At 48.9% G+C, this 18,495-nt stretch overlaps 1 protein-coding gene across 1 annotated transcript in view; it reads left to right on the top strand.

Moving 5' to 3' along the window:
- The first annotated feature begins 6,062 nt into the window (after nucleotides 1-6,062).
- Nucleotides 6,063-18,495, top strand: part of CAVIN1 (caveolae associated protein 1) — a 51,550-nt gene continuing 39,117 nt past the window's right edge. Inside the window, exon 1 of the mRNA XM_056548163.1 lies at nucleotides 6,063-6,749. Within this exon, the coding sequence (XP_056404138.1) occupies nucleotides 6,321-6,749 (429 nt within the window). The 5' untranslated portion in view covers nucleotides 6,063-6,320. The remainder of the gene's footprint in view (nucleotides 6,750-18,495) is intronic.

Here is an 18,495-nt window from a genome sequence, read left to right as displayed (position 1 = left end):
CTTTTCTAAAGAATGTGTCGTGTAGGTTTCGATGAACAAAGGGTGTATTTAGGAAGAATTGGCTCGCAGCGGCTGTGCGGAGTGTGTGGGCCCGTGTGGAGCAGTAGTCTGTGCAGCGTTTGGAGCAGTAGTCTGTGGGCCCGTGTGGAGCAGTAGTCTGTGGGCCCGTGTGGAGCAGTAGTCTGTGGGCCCGTGTGGAGCAGTAGTCTGTGGGCCCGTGTGGAGCAGTAGTCTGTGGGCCCGTGTGGAGCAGTAGTCTGTGGGCCCGTGTGGAGCAGTAGTCTGTGGGCCCGTGTGGAGCAGTAGTCTGTGGGCCCGTGTGGAGCAGTAGTCTGTGGGCCCGTGTGGAGCAGTAGTCTGTGGGCCCGTGTGGAGCAGTAGTCTGTGGGCCCGTGTGGAGCAGTAGTCTGTGGGCCCGTGTGGAGCAGTAGTCTGTGGGCCCGTGTGGAGCAGTAGTCTGTGGGCCCGTGTGGAGCAGTAGTCTGTGGGCCCGTGTGGAGCAGTAGTCTGTGGGCCCGTGTGGAGCAGTAGTCTGTGGGCCCGTGTGGAGCAGTAGTCTGTGGGCCCGTGTGGAGCAGTAGTCTGTGCGGCGTTTGGAGCAGTAGTCTGTGGGCCCGTGTGGAGCAGTAGTCTGTGGGCCCGTGTGGAGCAGTAGTCTGTGGGCCCGTGTGGAGCAGTAGTCTGTGGGCCCGTGTGGAGCAGTAGTCTGTGGGCCCGTGTGGAGCAGTAGTCTGTGGGCCCGTGTGGAGCAGTAGTCTGTGGGCCCGTGTGGAGCAGTAGTCTGTGGGCCCGTGTGGAGCAGTAGTCTGTGGGCCCGTGTGGAGCAGTAGTCTGTGGACCCGTGTGGAGCAGTAGTCTGTGGGCCCGTGTGGAGCAGTAGTCTGTGGGCCCGTGTGGAGCAGTAGTCTGTGGGCCCGTGTGGAGCAGTAGTCTGTGGGCCCGTGTGGAGCAGTAGTCTGTGGGCCCGTGTGGAGCAGTAGTCTGTGGGCCCGTGTGGAGCAGTAGTCTGTGGGCCCGTGTGGAGCAGTAGTCTGTGGGCCCGTGTGGAGCAGTAGTCTGTTGACTTCTACTTCACTATGCAGAGCTTATAAAATCTCCCGGACATGTGACTTTTCCTACATCTGCACTAGAGATGAGCGAATTTACAGTAAATTCGATTCGTCACGAACTTCTCGGCTCGGCCGTTGATGACTTTTCCTGCATAAATTAGTTCAGCTTTCAGGCGCTCCCGTGGGCTGGAAAAGGTGGATACAGTCCTAGGAGACTCTTTCCTAGTAATGTATCCACCTTTTCCAGCCCACCGGAGCACCTGAAGGCTGAACTAATTTGACGCAGGATAAGTCATCAACTGCCGAGCCGAGAAGTTTGTGACGAATCGAATTTACTGTAAGTTCGCTCATCTCTAATCTGCACCACATGCACCATTTTGGGTCTTTGCTGCAGAATCCGGTGAAGGACACCAGCGAAAAACCCAATGGACTTCTGATGGACAATGGTCTTTACCGCTTCCTGATGTGTGGCTCCGTTCCTCCGATATTCCGGGTTTTGGATTAAAGGAGAACTCCGATGCAAAACATCTTATCCTCTATCTAAAGGATAGGGGATAAGATGTCTGAACGCAGGGGTCCCACTACTGGGGACCCCCACAATCTCAGGGCCGGCAGCGGTGGCATCCGGAACACAGAAGCTTGGAGCTTCCCGGGTTCATGACATGATGCCACTGTGGTGTCGGGAGAGTAATGGTGTCTAGGGTGTTGCGGTAATAGTGTAGGGTCTGGTGGTATTAACCCTTAGATGTCGTGACGCCAGGGTGTGGTTTCCTCTATAGTAATGTTCCTACTGCAAACCATCCCGCAAACGGCAGGGAAAATTATTGACATGGAGGAACTCTAGCTGAGGGGACTTTAGACAAGAGACAGGACAAAGTCCTGTACTGGGACACCACACCACGTCCCCTCCATTCATGTCTATGGGAGGAGGCGTGACGACTAGTCGTCACGCCTCCTCCCATAGACATGAATGGAGGGGGGGGGGTGGCTGTGGTCGGCATGGAGCGGGACCCCGCCATCAAACACCTTATCCCCTATCCTGTGGTTGTAAGAAAGCACCACTCGCTACTTCTGGGCGTAGCCTGGAAGCAGCGCATGCGCAATCAGGAGAGGAGGATCCTTAGGCCTTGAATTGGCGCTTTAAGGGGCATTAGACACCAGCTCAGTGACTGCAATGCAGTTCAGGGCAGAATGGTGACGAAAAATATGAACATGTTCCGGAAGCTCTGCTACGGAACTTTCACTGAGTAGCAGAATCCCATGGAGGCAATGCGATTTAGCTGCAAGCGGAGTACCACTCGGAATAATTACGTGCAAAATTTACGTAGTGTGCAAGGGCCTTTATAAGGAATCGGGGAGAATGAAAAGACGTTGCTAATTAGCGTCATAACCTGTATAGGATTATTCAGTACTTAAATAAAGACAAACAAAGAAAACAGCTAAAGAGGTATACCATATACAGCAGCGGTGGCTAAACCGTGGCTCGCAAGATGCATGCGGCTCTCTGCTGTGCGACCTCTGTGGGTTACCAGCCCCAAATCCGTAAGGCCATTGCCATTTGAGTGCACAAGCCCTCAGGTCTGACACTTATACAATGTAGAGGCTTCTGGTGGCAGACGTGCCACGTATAGGCACGTCTGCTTGAAGACGCCGACCAGTGACGCAAGCCATTGGCAAGGTCTGTCTCCCTGCCCGCCAATGAGGAGCCGGGACAGAATAGCTCCTCCAATGGTAAGTTACTTCGGTGGGGGTTATACAGGGGGCTGCTACTACCCACAGGGGAATGCTACTACTAAAGGGGCTGCTACTATAGGAGGGCTGCTGCAACTACAAAGGGGCTGCTATAACAGGGGCCTGCTGCAACTACAGGGGGGCTGCTACTACTACCTACAGGGGGATGCTACTACTTAAGGGGATGCTACTACAGGGGTCTGCTGCAACTACAGGGGGGCTGCTGCTTCTACCTACAGGGGACTCCTACTACAGGAGGGCTGCTGCCACTACAAGGGGGAATCTGCTACTACCTACAGGGGGTGCTGCTGCTTCTACAGGGGTGCTCATACTACTACAGAGGGGCTGATATAACCTACAGGGGGGATGATACTACCTACAGGGGGGCTGCTTATACTGGAGGGATGCTACTACATGGGTGCTGCTACTACCTACAGGGGGGGCTGCTGCTACTAACTACAGTGGGATGGTAATACTTACAGTGGAAGGCTGCTACTACCTAAAGGAGGGGCTGCTATTACCTAATAGGGGCTAATACCACTTCTTACAGGGAGGCTACTACTACCTTAAGGAGGGGTTGTTACTACCTAATAGGGGCTATAGGGGGAGCTACTACTACCTAATGGGGGCAATTGCTACCAGCGAGGGGGGGGGGCTATTACTACCTAAAGGAGGTGCTGCTACTACCTACAGGGGGGATGATACTACCTACAGGGGGGATGATACTACCTACAGGGGGGATGATACTACCTACAGGGGGGATGATACTACCTACAGGGGGATGATACTACCTACAGGGGGATGCTTATACTGGAGGGATGCTACTACATGGGTGCTGCTACTACCTACAGGGGGATGCTAACACTTACAGTGGAAGGCTGCTACTACCTAAAGGAGGGGCTGCTACTACCTAATAGGGGCTAATACCACTTCTTACAGGGAGGCTACTACTACCTTAAGGAGGGGCTTTTACTACCTAATATGGGCTAATACCACTTCTTACAGGGAGGCTACTACTACCTTAAGGAGGGGCTGCTACTACCTAAAAAGGGCTAATACTACTTACAGGGAGGCTACTACTACCTTAAGGAGGGGCTTTTACTGCCTAATATGGGCTATAGGGGGGCTACTACTACCTTATGGGGTCTATTACTACCAGCGGGTGAGGTGTCCTACCACTACCTAAAGAAGGGGCTGCTACCACGTACAGGGGGGCTGCTAATACCTACAGGGGAAGGCTGCTACCACCCAATAAGGGCTATTAATACCTACGGGGGGGGGGGGGGGGCTATTAATACCTAAAGGAGGTGCTGCAACTACATAATAGGGGCCATTACCACCTACAGGGGGAAGCTACTACTACCTAAAGAAGGGGCTGCTACTACCTACAGGGGCACTGCTACACGTTTATTCTAATTTTATGTATTTTTTAAGCCTCTCAAATATCTGAAGTTTATCGTATGTGATTTTTACGCTGAACAAGTTTGTTCACCCCCCTCCACCCCGGTATACAGGATGACATGCGCCTTCTGCTTATCAGGCATGCTTGTAGTTTTGCAACAGCTGGAGGCCTCCAGGTTGGGAAACCCTGGCTTACAGTCTATGGCAGTGGTCGTCAACCTCTAGCTGTATGGCTGTTGCAAAACTACAACTCCCAGCATGCCCGGACAGCCGTTGGCTGTCCGGGCATGCTGGGAGTTGTAGTTTTGCAACAGCTGGAGGCACCCTGGTTGGGAGACACTGCTCTAGATCATGGAATCCCCTGACTGGCGCAGGGAGTGTTTGTGGAGGGGAAACATCTGAATGTTAATGGTTTCAAGCACTTTTCCACTAGCAGAGTTTTCCATTCTCCTAGCAGCCGAGCCCACCCACCTGCCACATAGTGATCTACCCCGCCCGCCATACACCATGTTCTTACTTCATACTAAAAAAACCTGTGCATTTATTGTTATATGTCGGTCCCCTAGGGATAAACCTGTGTTGCATCCTGTCATAGATTACTGTGTATTGTAATATTAAAGGGGTCCGGGGATAAGGACAGGCGGGTTACATTATCTATAGCGAACAACTGGGAATAACTGATCACATGGGTGCTGTCAATCAGCTGTGAAACTACAACTCCCAGCATGCCCTGACAGCCCACTGACTGTTGCAGAACTACAACTCTCAGCATGCCCGGACAGCCCTTGGCTGTCCGGGGATGTTGGGAGTTGTAGTTTTGCAACATCTGGAGGTCCGCAGGTTGAAGACCACTGGTCTAGAGGAAAAGTTTCTGAGTTGCCCATAGCAACCAATCAGATCGCTTCTTTCATTTTGGAAAAGGCCTCTGAAAAATGAAAGCAGCCATCTGATTGGTTGCTATGGGCAACTCAGCAACTTTTCCTCTGGACAGGTTTTGATAAATCTCCCCCTATAGGACTCTGCTGCAATGGAATTAAAGGGGTACTCCGGTGGAAAACACATTTTTTTTCAATTCAACTGGTGCCAGAAAGTTAAACAGATTTGTAAATTACTTCTATTAAAAATTATTCATCCTTCCAGTACTTATCAGCTGCTGTATGCTCCACAGTGCTCTCTGCTGCCACCACTGTCCGTGTCAGGAACTGTCCAGAGTAGAAGCAAATCCCCATAGCAAACCTCTCCTGCTCTGGACAGTTCCTGACACGGACAGAGGTGTCAGCAGAGAGCACTTTGGTCAGACTGGAAAGAAATACACAACTTCCTGTGGTGCATACAGCAGCTAATAAGTACTGGAAGGATTAAGATTTTTAAATAGAAGTGATTTACAAATCTGTATAACTTTCTGCCACCAGTTGATTGGGATTTTTTTTTTTTGCCCACCGGAGTACCCCTTTAAGGAACAAAATAGGATGTTGTAGTGCAGTGGTCCCCAAACATCGGCCCTCCAGCTGTTGCTCAGCTACAACTCCCAGCACGCCCGGACAGCCGTGAAGTAGAATGTCAGATTGAGTTTCCTATATTGCACTTCAATGTAACTTGTTGGAAGCGCACATCTTTTTTGACTGTTTTAACCCATTGTTGGCGCCTTCGGTGAGTGAAGGGGTTAATGCGTTAGGAATCCCCATGACATGATAAAGTCGGAGTGTTCTCCTCTCTCCCTCTACTGGTGCATTCCTCAGCCTGTGCTTGCATGCAAGGAGACTAGTCACCTCCCTTATAACTATTTTAAACGTTTCGGAGAGGGGAGAGGTTGGGTCTGCTGCTGGCTACTCCACATTACCCTGGGTGGAGTTACCCAATGACAGGGATTCGGCGTACGTAGGACCCCCTCCCCACCCCTCCTCTCATGGTCCAACCCCACCAGTACAGTTATGCAGAGCACTGCTGTTCTGCATAGACACTCACACACACACACACAAGCAACGCAACGCGTCCCATGCTAGCTATTTCTGGCCAGCATCCCGGCAAAGCAGCACTACCCAAGTTTCCAGATCCCGGCGTGGCTTGTTTTTTTTTTTTTTCTTTCTTTCCCCGCTTCTCCGTCTTCCCTAAAAAAGTTTCTACCTTATCGAACGAAAAATGGCGGATACCACCTTGCAGATAGTCGAGCAGCCCACCATCATTCCCGACACTCCTCCCGGGGAGACGTCGGAGAGCGGGGAACCCGTCAAAGCCGACCAGTTTAACGGGGTCCTGGTGCTGAGCCTGCTGGACAAGATCATCGGGGCGGTGGACCAGATCCAGTCCACCCAAAACCAACTGGAGAGCAGGCAGCAGGAGATGGAAAACGTGGTGGGCAGCATCCAGGGGGAACTGACCAAGCTGACCAAGTCGCACGCCACCACCAGCAACACGGCCAGCAAGCTCCTGGAGAAGGTGAGGAAGGTGAGCGTCAACGTCAAGACGGTGCGGCAAAACCTGGAGCGGCAGCAGGCGCAGATCAAGAGGTTGGAGACCAACGAATCGGAGCTGCTGAGACGTAGGAACTTCAAAGTGATGATCTACCAGGTGAGAGGACTTTTTTGGTGTTTCTGTGCATGTTTTACGTCAGTGTTTCCAAAAATGCTGCAAACTACAACTTCCAGCATGCCCGGACAGCCGAAGGCTGTCCGGGCATGCTGGAAGTTGTAGTTTTGCAACAGCTAGAGGTATGTGGGTTGGGAAACACAAGTTCATTCTACTCTTTGGGGCTTCCTAAAGTTCTTTAGATGCCTCCTAACATCGGTTTACGTTGAACGTTACATTGTTTATGTTACGGTACAACCAGCGCCACAAGTTCTTCTATCTGAGGGTCACCTCAATTTTGGCCGTCAAGTCAACCTTGGACACCTAGGTGGGCTTTGCCTAAACAGATCTAGATAGTTGAGAACATGCGAAATGACTTAAGACCTACGTCATTGTGGTCCATTGTCTACCTGAGTGCCATAGTTGGGTTTTTCTGGCATGTATGTGATCACCGAATCTTCACACCCAATTCTGTTCCCCGGCTCAGGCACGATAGGGTTAAGGGTGTGGATAGTGGGCACTTGCCAGATCGGCTCTCCTTAATCTCATCTTTGCTGAAAAACATTCTCAAAGGGTCGGAGTCCAGCTAAATCACACGTACGACAATGACCATAGTTTGTGTCGCGATGGCATCATAAAGTACCAAACAATCGTAGGCTACCATGTTCACCGGCACGCACCAAAATCTGAAGCTGCTGCAAGAGGCTACGTTTACACACACAGTATTTCGAGCCACATTTTGGTCCTCATTTTGGTCAGTAATTTTAGCCCAAAAACAAATGTGCGTCCGAAACTCGGGAGAAGGTGCGAATCGTTTCATGATGGTTTTTCACTATGTGCCGGTCCCTCTCCTCCAAAATAAGGTTGGAAATAATAGCCAAAAGGTGCGATCTTTGTTATAATGGATACGTCGGAGATATTCGACAGATTAAGACGATGACAGTTGTCGCCTGCCCAAGTATTTGAAAAATACAGATATATTTGGCACGGTAAAAGTCGGCCATCTTGACGCATAACTTTCTAGACCGAGTATAGGCAGGAGGAAACAAAGGCAACAATGTATAATGGCTTGAACTGAGTGAGCTCTGGTCGTTCTTTATTTCCCATGTCAGACAAGATTTGGGACCTGCCAACCCCCTGGGGGGGTTTTCCCTCAGTGGACTCCAGATGGTGGACCTTCTGATGTTCCAAGACTACAATACCTGAAGGTCCACAGTTTGAAGACCACTGTCCTAAATCATGTTAAAGGGATATTACCATCTTAGCCTGTTATCCCCCAATCCATAGGACAGGGGATAATAGGCTGATTGGTGGCGGTCTAACGGCTGGGACCCAAAGCCATCCCGAGAGCGGAGACATAATTGTCCCTGGAATGAATGAAGCATATTGAACCTGCATGACCATCGCTCCATTCATTCTCTATGGGGCTGCTAAACATGGGGCTGTGCAGGTGCAGTGTTCTCTGTTCTTTCTGGGGACAACTATGTCTCGGGACCGATAATGGTCCCAATGGATGGACTGCTACCAGTTATCAGAGATGGGAATACCACTTTATATTTATGCTGAAACCTATATGCTTGAATGGATGAAGGGACAACATCAGGGGGACATCAAGGGGTTGGTTGTCTATAAGTCATAAACATTTTGACCCAGGGCGTTTCCTAGGGGTTGCCTGGGATGAGATAACAGGGTATGTATTTTTGTTCTTGTAGTGTCGATCTGGTCCATTGGATAGATCTGGTATCGCAGTTCAGCCCCATTCATTTGAAGATGGGTGATACCAGACACAACCCATGGACAAGATCAACGATTGAAGAGAAATGAGTGGAGCGGTGGCTGCACAGGTGTGGTACGCTCCGCTCATTCCAGAGACAACTATGTCCCGTTCTCTGGATCGACGGAGGTCCCAGCAGTCAGACCTCCCCCCACCAGTCTTGTTTATGCTGAAACCTATATGCTTTAAGGACACATCAGAGTAATATCAAGGGCTTGGTTGTCTAGGAGTACGAGAAATGGCTGGTTATGGGGGGTGCATGCTGATAAGCATTCCGATCCAGGGCGTTCCCTTGGGATTGCCCTAGGAAAATGTGGGGGTTGCCTCGAATTAGATAACAGGGTATGCATTTTGTCCATGGGCCGTCTGGTATTGCATCTCATCCACCTTCAAGTGACATAACCTATGGACCAGATCGACACTACTTCTAGAACAAGAATGCAAACCCTGTGATCTAATCCCAGGCAACCCCCCACATTCTCCGCCCTGGATCGGAATGGTTCTCCCCACGCGCCCAAGCCCTCCAATGTATGTTTGCTCGTGAATGTTTATATGTGGAAATCCCTCCAGCTGCAGGCCCAGGGGCAATAGTTTATAGTCCTTCTCCCTCGTAAAAACACAAAGTCAAGTGGGCTCTAAATTATCCTCTGATGTGTACATTGGCGTATCCAGCTGAATGGACCTTCTTACATGGCGGAACATATAATCCATATATAATGGTTATTCTTAGAGGACGTGTGCACACGCAGAACTAAAATCTGCGTCCCCAAGTTAACATACAGAATTTCTCTGCAGAAAAGTTTTGGTCAGATCTCACCACTTGGGTGCTACGTTATCAAATGTGCATGGAAAGGGGCGATCCAGGAATAGAAAAACCAGGGAATTTCTTCCATAAAACAGCGCCACCGCTGTCCTCAGGTTGTAGGCAGTAATACAGCTTGGCACCGTTAACTTTAATGCAACTGATCTGCAATACTGCACAACCTGATGACAGGGGTGGTGCTCGTGTTTTTTTTTTTTTGTCTTTTTTTTTAAATAAGCTTTATCTTGGATAACCCACTTTTGGGGCAGGGTCACACGTAGCGCATCTGCATCATATTTCACGCTGCACCGACGGTAGTCACAAGAGCGAGATCCCTGAGTGCCTGCTCGTATATTAGTGTTAGGGTGCAATGCTGAGCACAGGAGGCGCTGTTGGTACCAAGACTACACAGCATGGGAGTACTGGGAGGCTGGTAAATTCCGTAGCGTGAACACACCATAAGGGCACGTTCACACTACAGAATTTCCCAGCTGAGAAATTCCGCAAGGGAATTCCGGTGCAGCAGCCTCCCAGTATATTTTTGTTGCACTGCCTGATTAAAATTTTTTTACTCCAACGAAAGAATAAACATTTTAATTATTTAGGTGAAATCCGCGTGGATATGTGTTACCGTCAATGGTGGCGCGACTGCTGGAATTTCTGTAGTGTGAACAGGTCCCAATCCTTTCACTCCATGCTTCCTCATGCGCCATACAACGCAGTGACCAGCGATGAACCCAAGAATTAAAAAAAAATAATAATCCAAAAATGTCCCCTTCCCGCCCCTCTCCATTGTCTTATCTCCAGCACGTATGATGTCTATAACAGACATGAATATTATATCTTGCTGCACCTGTTTCCCGACCTCAGCTTTTCTCTTTAAACTTCGTAGCCTGAAGACAGGAATTGTAGCGCGCCATTGTCTGACTTCCCTCCACATCGCAGCCGCGTCTGTACTTTGTGTACGGTAAATTATAAACAGATCAGGATTGACGAGAGAAGAACTGCGCAGAAAAAATGACTCTTTTTAGTTAACTTTAATAATTTTTTATATATTTTTTTTTTTTTTTACTGTTTTTTTTATGCTTGTATGGAATCCGGCCAGGGGGATGAGTGCACTCCTGCATTTTCCAGTGACTCATAGTTTTTTGGGTGTCCTCAGCAATGGGGTGTGAGTGCAGGCAGAGGAATGGGGTGGGACCGCCAACTGGTAGAATTCTGGAAGTTTAGCTTTAGGATCTGGCATTGTATTCTTTACTAGATTTGATTATTACTATATGAGTATTGAGCATCATTACATTTCTGTCAGTCACCCCTCTTCTGCCTGCAGGTATATCATACATACAAGATCAATTGTTCTGAGTGCTACAGTCATTAGTGTCCCCTCATCTCTCTTTGTCAGTCATTTGTGTTCCTTCCTCTCTCCGTGTCACAGTAATTAATGTCCCCTCATCTCTCCCTATGTCACAGTCATTAGTGTCCCCTCAGTTCTCTTTTGTCAGTCATTTGTTTTACCTCATCTCTCCCTGAGTTACTGTCATTAGTGTCCCCTCATCTACCTGTATCACAGTCATTAGTGTCCCCTCATCTACCTGTATCACAGTCATTAGTGTCCCCTCATCTCTCCCTGAGTTACTGTCATTAGTGTCCCCTCATCTACCTGTATCACAGTCATTAGTGTCCCCTCATCTACCTGTATCACAGTCATTAGTGTCCCGTCATATTTCCCAGTGTCAGTCATTATTGTCCCCTGAGCACTCCTCTGTCACAGTCATTAGTGTCCTATTATCTCTCCCCATGTGTCACAGTCACTAATGTCCCCTCCTCTCTCCCAGTGTCACAGTCATTAGTGTCCCCTTATCACTCCTGTGTCACAATCATTAGTGTCCCTCCTCCTCCATCTGTGTTGGAGTAATTAGTGTGGTGGACCACCGGTGTATGGAAGGACCACGGGGCGTAGCGGTGTATGTGGTGGGGCCAGATGGTATTAACTCCTGGGGCAAGATGTTATTAACCCCTAGTGTTCGTGACGCCAGAGTAGTTTTTGGTACTGAAACCACACGAACTGTATCTCCGCTATTCCAATGACTAGTTAAGGAAAGGAGAGTCCACAACCAGTTATGGTTTAACGGAGGCTTTACTGAGTAGAAGACAGATGGAATTATCTTCACAGCTAAGGCCAGATTCCCTGGAGGTGGCCAGGAACACAGAAGACCTCTCACCTTGCTGGGACCAAATATACTTGTAATAGACCTGAGACAATTATCTTGAGGCTTCACTATATGCAGCACTTGACTATTTGTAGTGACAAAGTAACCAAAGATATATGACCAAAGTAGCTTTTCAATCAGAAAAGTATATTGCGTTTGGTGCTAAACACTTTAGTATAATCTCCTATCAAAAATTGCACCAAACAAAAAATAAATGAAGTAACAAATTTTATTAGACAAGTAATAATAAATAAAAAAACATGAATAGTGAGATCAGCAATAGCCAGAAAGATATATATGAGGATCCAATATAAAAGGCTCCTAGAGCATTGCCATAATTAGTGAAGCATATATGCTTCACTAATTATGGCAATGCTCTAGGAGCCTTTTATATTGGATCCTCATATATATCTTTCTGGCTATTGCTGATCTCACTATTCATGTTTTTTATTTATTATTACTTGTCTAATAAAATTTGTTACTTCATTTATTTTTTGTTTGGTGCAATTTTTGATAGGAGATTATTTGTAGTGACAGCAGACATAGACTTTTGACTTACTGGAATGACTGTAGCTTTGTGGCCTTCCAGATGCTGGTCACTAGCACTGAGATGTCTGTACTGGCTGGTTCTCAGTAAAGGAAGAGAAGAGAGTGAATTGTAATGGCCGCCCCTTTTATATAGTGGGGTGGGGGTGGGGGGTTGGGGCTGGACTAAAGCCCATTGGTCAAGCTGCGGGTCATAAGTTAAGCTGGTGCTCTCTGGGTAACATCATGTGTGTTACGCCGAGCGCTCCGGGTCCCCGCTTCTCCCCGGACCGTTCACAGCGTTCTCCTATTCGCAGCGCCCCGGTCAAACCTGCCGACCGGGTGCGCTGCGATAATGTTCCCAGCCGGGATGCGATTCGCAATGCGGGACGCGCCCGCTCGCGATGCGCATCCCGATTCGCTTACCAGACCCGCTCCCCGTCTGTGCTGTCCCGGCGCGCGCGGCCCCGCTTCCTATGGCGCGCGCGCGCCGGGTCTTTGCGATTTAAAGGGCTGGTGCGCCACTGATTGGCGCATGAGGTTTTAATCAGTACCGTCACCTGTGCACTTCCCTACTTATACCTCACTTCCCCTGCACTCCCTCGCCGGATCTTGTTGCCATTGTGCCAGTGAAAGCGTTTCCTTGTGTGTTCCTAGCCTGTGTTCCAGACCTCCTGCCGTTGCCCCTGACTACGATCCTTGCTGCCTGCCCTGACCTTCTGCTACGTCCGACCTTGCTCTTGTCTACTCCCTTGTACCGCGCTTATCTCAGCAGTCAGAGAGGTTGAGCCGTTGCCGGTGGATACGACCTGGTTGCTACCACCGCTGCAAGACCATCCCGCTTTGCGGCGGGCTCTGGTGAATACCAGTAGCAACTTAGAACCGGTCCACCGGCATGGTCCTCGCCAATCCCTCGCTGGCACAGAGGATCCACCTCCAGCCAGCCGAATCGTGATAATGTGACAACATAACGTGACATTCCACAGGTCCTTCAGGCATCTCGCAGGTCCTTTAGACTAGCTATACATTAGGAGACTGACTACACATAAGGTAGGATAAATAACATTATAGAAACAGCAGGGGAGACCCCAGGTCAACGAGGGGCTCAACCTGATAGGGCCTAACTGCAGTGCTGTACTGGGACATTACATTAGTGTTCCCTAATCTACTAATCTTTCCCTGTGTCACAGTCATTATTGTCCCCTCATCTTTCCCTGTGTCACAGTCATTATTGTCCCCTTATCTCTCCCTGTGTCACAGTCATTATTGTCCCCTCATCTCTCCCTGTGTCAGTCATTAGTGTCCCCTCATCTCTCCCTGTGTCACAGTCATTAGTGTCCCCTCATCTCTCCCTGTGTCAGTCATTAGTGTCCCCTCATCTCTCCCTGTGTCACAGTCATTATTGTCCCCTCATCTCTCCCTGTGTCAGTCATTATTCTCCCCTCATCTCTCCCTGTGTCAGTCATTAGTGTCCCCTCATCTCTCCCTGTGTCACAGTCATTAGTGTCCCCTCATTTCTCCCTGTGTCACAGTCATTAGTGTCCCCTCATCTCTCTCTCTCTGTGACAGTCATTAGTGTCCCCTCATCTCTCCCTGTGTCAGTCATTATTGTCCCCTCATCTCTCCCTGTGTCAGTCATTAGTGTCCCCTCATCTCTCCCTGTGTCAGTCATTAGTGTCCCCTCATCTCTCCCTGTGTCACAGTCATTAGTGTCCCCTCATCTCTCCCTGTGTCACAGTCATTAGTGTCCCCTCATCTCTCCCTGTGTCACAGTCATTAGTGTCCCCTCATCTCTCCCTGTGTCACAGTCATTAGTGTCCCCTCATCTCACACTGTGTCACAGTCATTAGTGTCCCCTCATCTCTCCCTGTGTCACAGTCATTAGTGTCCCCTCATCTTTCCCTGTGTCACAGTCATTAGTGTCCCCTCATCTCTCCCTGTGCCAGTCATTAGTGTCCCCTCATCTCTCCCTGTGTCACAGTCATTAGTGTCCCCTCATTTCTCCCTGTGTCACAGTCATTAGTGTCCCCTCATCTCTCTCCCTGTGTCAGTCATTAGTGTCCCCTCATCTCTCCCTGTGTCAGTCATTAGTGTCCCCTCATCTCTCCCTGTGTCAGTCATTAGTGTCCCCTCATCTCTCCCTGTGTCAGTCATTAGTGTCCCCTCATCTCTCCCTGTGTCAGTCATTATTGTTCCCTCATCTCTCCCTGTGTCAGTCATTAGTGTCCCCTCATCTCTCCCTGTGTCACAGTCATTAGTGTCCCCTCATCTCTCCCTGTGTCACAGTCATTAGTGTCCCCTCATCTCTCCCTGTGTCACAGTCATTAGTGTCCCCTCATCTCTCCCTGTGTCACAGTCATTAGTGTCCCCTCATCTCTCCCTGTGTCAGTCATTAGTGTCCCCTCATCTCTCTCTGTGTCACAGTCATTACTGTCCCCTCATCTCTCCCTGTGTCACAGTCATTAGTGTCCCCTCATCTCTCCCTGTGTCACAGTCATAAGTGTTCTCTAAACTTTTTCTTTTTTTTAAACACCTGTTTAATTACCTCTGCTGCTCCCCTGGTGCCCCTGGAATCGGTCTACCGTCCTCCGGCCCCGGTCTTCTTCCAGCTTCTGGGGCCCGACAAGTCACACTGCACTGAACCAATCGCTGGCCGCAGTGATGTCCCACCTCGGCCGGTGATAGGCTGAGCAGCAGTTTCTTCCTCGTGCCCGGGCCCATCACATAACACTGCTGCTAAGCCTATCACCGGCCGAGGAGGGACAGACTGGTGATCACATGACCCAGTTACAGTAACGGACCGCATGGATGCAGTTGAGCTGGAATAGAAACAGATGGCACTGTAGTAGCACCAGTGATGGTGTTATCAGTCTGTACCTTTATAACAGACCAGTGTTTTCCAACCAGGTTGCCTCCAGCTGTTGCAAAACTACAACTCCCAGCATGCCCGGACAGCCAACGGCTGTCCGGGCATGCTGGGAGTTGTAGTTTTGCAACAGCTGCAGGTGCCCTGGTTGGGAAACTATAAGACTATAAGGTTCTGATGTGATAGTAAATTGCTCTTGTACTCATCTGGGTCCAGGGCCCGGGGTCACTCCGCTCGTACACTGTGTAGAGAACAATGGGGATTCTAGCAATTGCCGTTCCCTTTGTCGTGTTGCGTTGACATCAATGACAGCAGGGGAACAGCATTATGGGCCTCGTGTACTAAGTTTCCCCTTTAACTCTTTTTCCTCTGCTCCCTTGTATCAGGACACGACGGGAAAGATTTATCAAAAGCTGTAAAGAGTTTCCCATAGCAACCAAACAGATTACTTTCACTTTCATTTTTCATAGGTGTGATAGCCTGGGGGGAGTAGGGTATGGGGAGTGTAGCTGTGCGGTAATTAAAGGGTGTTTGTTAACCCTTGCTATTCGTGACGCTAGGTTGATACACTATACATAATTATAAAATATATTCTATTATTAAATATATACATATATATTGTGGTAGGCCTCTGGGGTAGGGGTAGTTTAGTCAGGGTATTGCTTCAGTATATCAGGGGTTAAGGTTAACCCTGTTGTTCGTGACGCCAGGCTGAGGGCTAGTATGCTGAGGTAATTCTCCGGCCTATCGCCGCCCTTCCCAGTAACGATAGGTGCATGCATAGAATGACTGAAGGTCCACAGGGTAGTTGAACTTGGATAAACGTTACTTAAAGACTTGCGGTACATCCAATGAACCGTAACAGTCTCATTCAAACAGTCTCCATACACTTCAGTGACTGACAGTTGTTGCGGACCTTGACTTTTGTTATAAGTCTCAGAATTCAGGGTAATTTGCGAAGATCAGTCCGGATTTAGGGGATAGATATGATCCGGTGATCTTGCAGAGTGCTTAGGGATTGATTACACTCACAGTTTTGTAATGATCAGCTGTCGCCGCAAGGCTCGGGCCTAAACTCACGGATGACTGCAGCGCAGATCCTTCTCTAACAGCCCACGAGGAAAGAGGGTTAACAATGGCCGCCGCTCCCTTATATGGGCAGGGGCACGTCCGCTTTGATTGGTCCAAGTCAGCTGTCACTCACCGTTACAGGGAATGATGGGTGAAATACGTCATAGGGACCTCCAAAGGTCCTTAAGCAAAAACCATGGAGTTTACCTGACCACGTGACCCGCAGGTCCTGCTACGCTCCGTACAGCTAATAAACCAATTATATACATTTGTACAATTATATTTATATAACTCCTGGATAAACTGTTAGATAACTAATACCTAGATGAGAGGTGACAAGGGGCGGACTAGATAAGGACCCCAAAGTCCTAGTGACTCTGGCTATGGGGACCTCTATACAGGTACCGTATAGGATGCGTTACCGGGACACCATATATTATTATTATTATTATTATTATTAGAGATAGACTTGAGGAGAGGTGACTAGGGGCTGTCCCACCTGAGGAACCCTACCTGAATGTAGTTACTCTGAATTTGGGGACCACCATACAAGGTACAGTATGCAATACTGTACCGGGACACCACACTATGGGCAACGGCACCACTCCTCCTCTACACTGGCTTTGATAAATCTCCCCCGGACGGTCATTGTTGACCGACTGCTTGTTGTCGACGTGACGTCAAATGGACTGTGAAAAAATTCGGAACCACACCCACTTTTCTGGAAAATTTCACTGAAAATGGTGAAGAGGGTAAAAATACAGGGAGAAATATTAATAAAGTGAAAGGTGTTTCCCCTTAAATTTTTTTTTCACTAAAATTTACACAGAACTTTAATAGTACATGAGAACCTATGAGGGGCATAGCCAAAAATAGTCTTACCTAAAGAAGTACTCCAGGGAACTAAACTTATCCTGTGGATAGGGGATAAGTGTGTGATCGTGGGGATTAGAGGGAACTTACAGTAAATTCGATTCGTCACGAACTTCTCGGCTCGGCAGTTGATGACTTTTCCTGCATAAATTAGTTCAGCTTTCAGGTGCTCCCGTGGGCTGGAAAAGGTGGATACAGTCCTAGGAGACTCTTTCCTACGACTGTATCCACCTTTTCCAGCCCACCGGAGCACCGGAAAGCTGAACTAATTTATGCAGAATAAGTCATCAACTGCCGAGCCGTGAAGTTCGTGACGAATCGAATTTACTGTAAGTTTGCTCATCTCTAGTGGGGGTGGGGTGGAGGGGGGGGGGGATCCTCTGCACGCTCCCACCCTCGAGTGCAAGTGATGGCCAATCACCACCTGAGGCGAGACATCGGTGCGGCCGGCGATTTGGCTAAGCGGGCATCATTTGCACTCGTCCAGGAAGGTGGGGGCTGAAGTGTGCCGAGGACAGGTTAGGCCTCGTTCACATTTCCATCGGACTCCGCTATTCAGAGTTCCGTCTGCCATCCGGCCAGAAGGACGGGAAGTTAGCAGAGAAAAAAATAGCGCAAGCACTATTTTTTTTTTCACTGCTAAATTTACCGGATCACTGATGAACCCCATGCAAGTGAATGGGGTCTGTCGAGACCCCCCGGTAGTAGCCATTTGCATCCGACCCGTTTTATGATCCAATCGACAAAAAAAAAAATATATAAAAAAAAACGATTGGACCCTTAGGGTCTAATCACACGTACAGTATTCTGCGCAGATTTGATGCGGATTTGGAGGATTTGAAGCTGTGATCAGTCATTTAGTTTACATTGAAATCTCCAGCAGAAAATCCTGCGCATCAAATCTGCATAGAATACTGTACGTTTGAATAGACCCTTAAAGGGGTACTCCACTGGAAAAAAAATTTTTTTTTTTCAAAATCAACTGGTGCCAGAAAGTTAAACATATTTGTACATTTCTTCTATTGCATAATCTTTATCTTTCCAGTACTTATCAGCTGCTGTATGCACCACAGGAAGTTCTTTACTTTTTGAGTTTCCTATCTGTCTGGCCACAGTGCTCTCTGCTGACACCTCTATTGCTATGGGGATTTGCTCCTAACTCTGGACAGTTCCTAAAATGGACAGAGGTGTCAGCAGAGAGCACTGTTTTCAGGATCCGGGTACTGTGAGGATACTGGTGGTGGATCCTCTGTGTCAGTGGGTGATGACGTGGGCCGTACCAGGGGAACGGAGTCTAAGGGGTTACTGGTTTTCACCAGAGCCCGCCGCAAAGCGGGATGGACTTGCTGCGGCAGGTAACCCCCAGGTCGTTCCACCCGATAGCGACTCAACCCCGACTGACTGCTGAGATAGGCGCGGTACAAGGGACAAGGCAAGAGCAAGGTCGGACGTAGCAGAAGGTCAGGGCAGTCAGCAAGGATCGTAGTCAGGGGCAACGGCAGGAGGTCTGGAACACAGGCTAGGAACATACAAGGAAACGCTTTCACTGGCACAATGGCAACAAGATCCGGCGATGCTGGGAAGGGGAAGTGAGGTAATATAGGCATGGACACAGGTGTATTCACTAA

The sequence above is a fragment of the Hyla sarda genome, chromosome 12 (assembly GCF_029499605.1).
Source record: "Hyla sarda isolate aHylSar1 chromosome 12, aHylSar1.hap1, whole genome shotgun sequence".
NCBI lineage: Eukaryota > Metazoa > Chordata > Amphibia > Anura > Hylidae > Hyla > Hyla sarda.
This window is presented reverse-complemented; position numbering and strand designations above follow the sequence as displayed.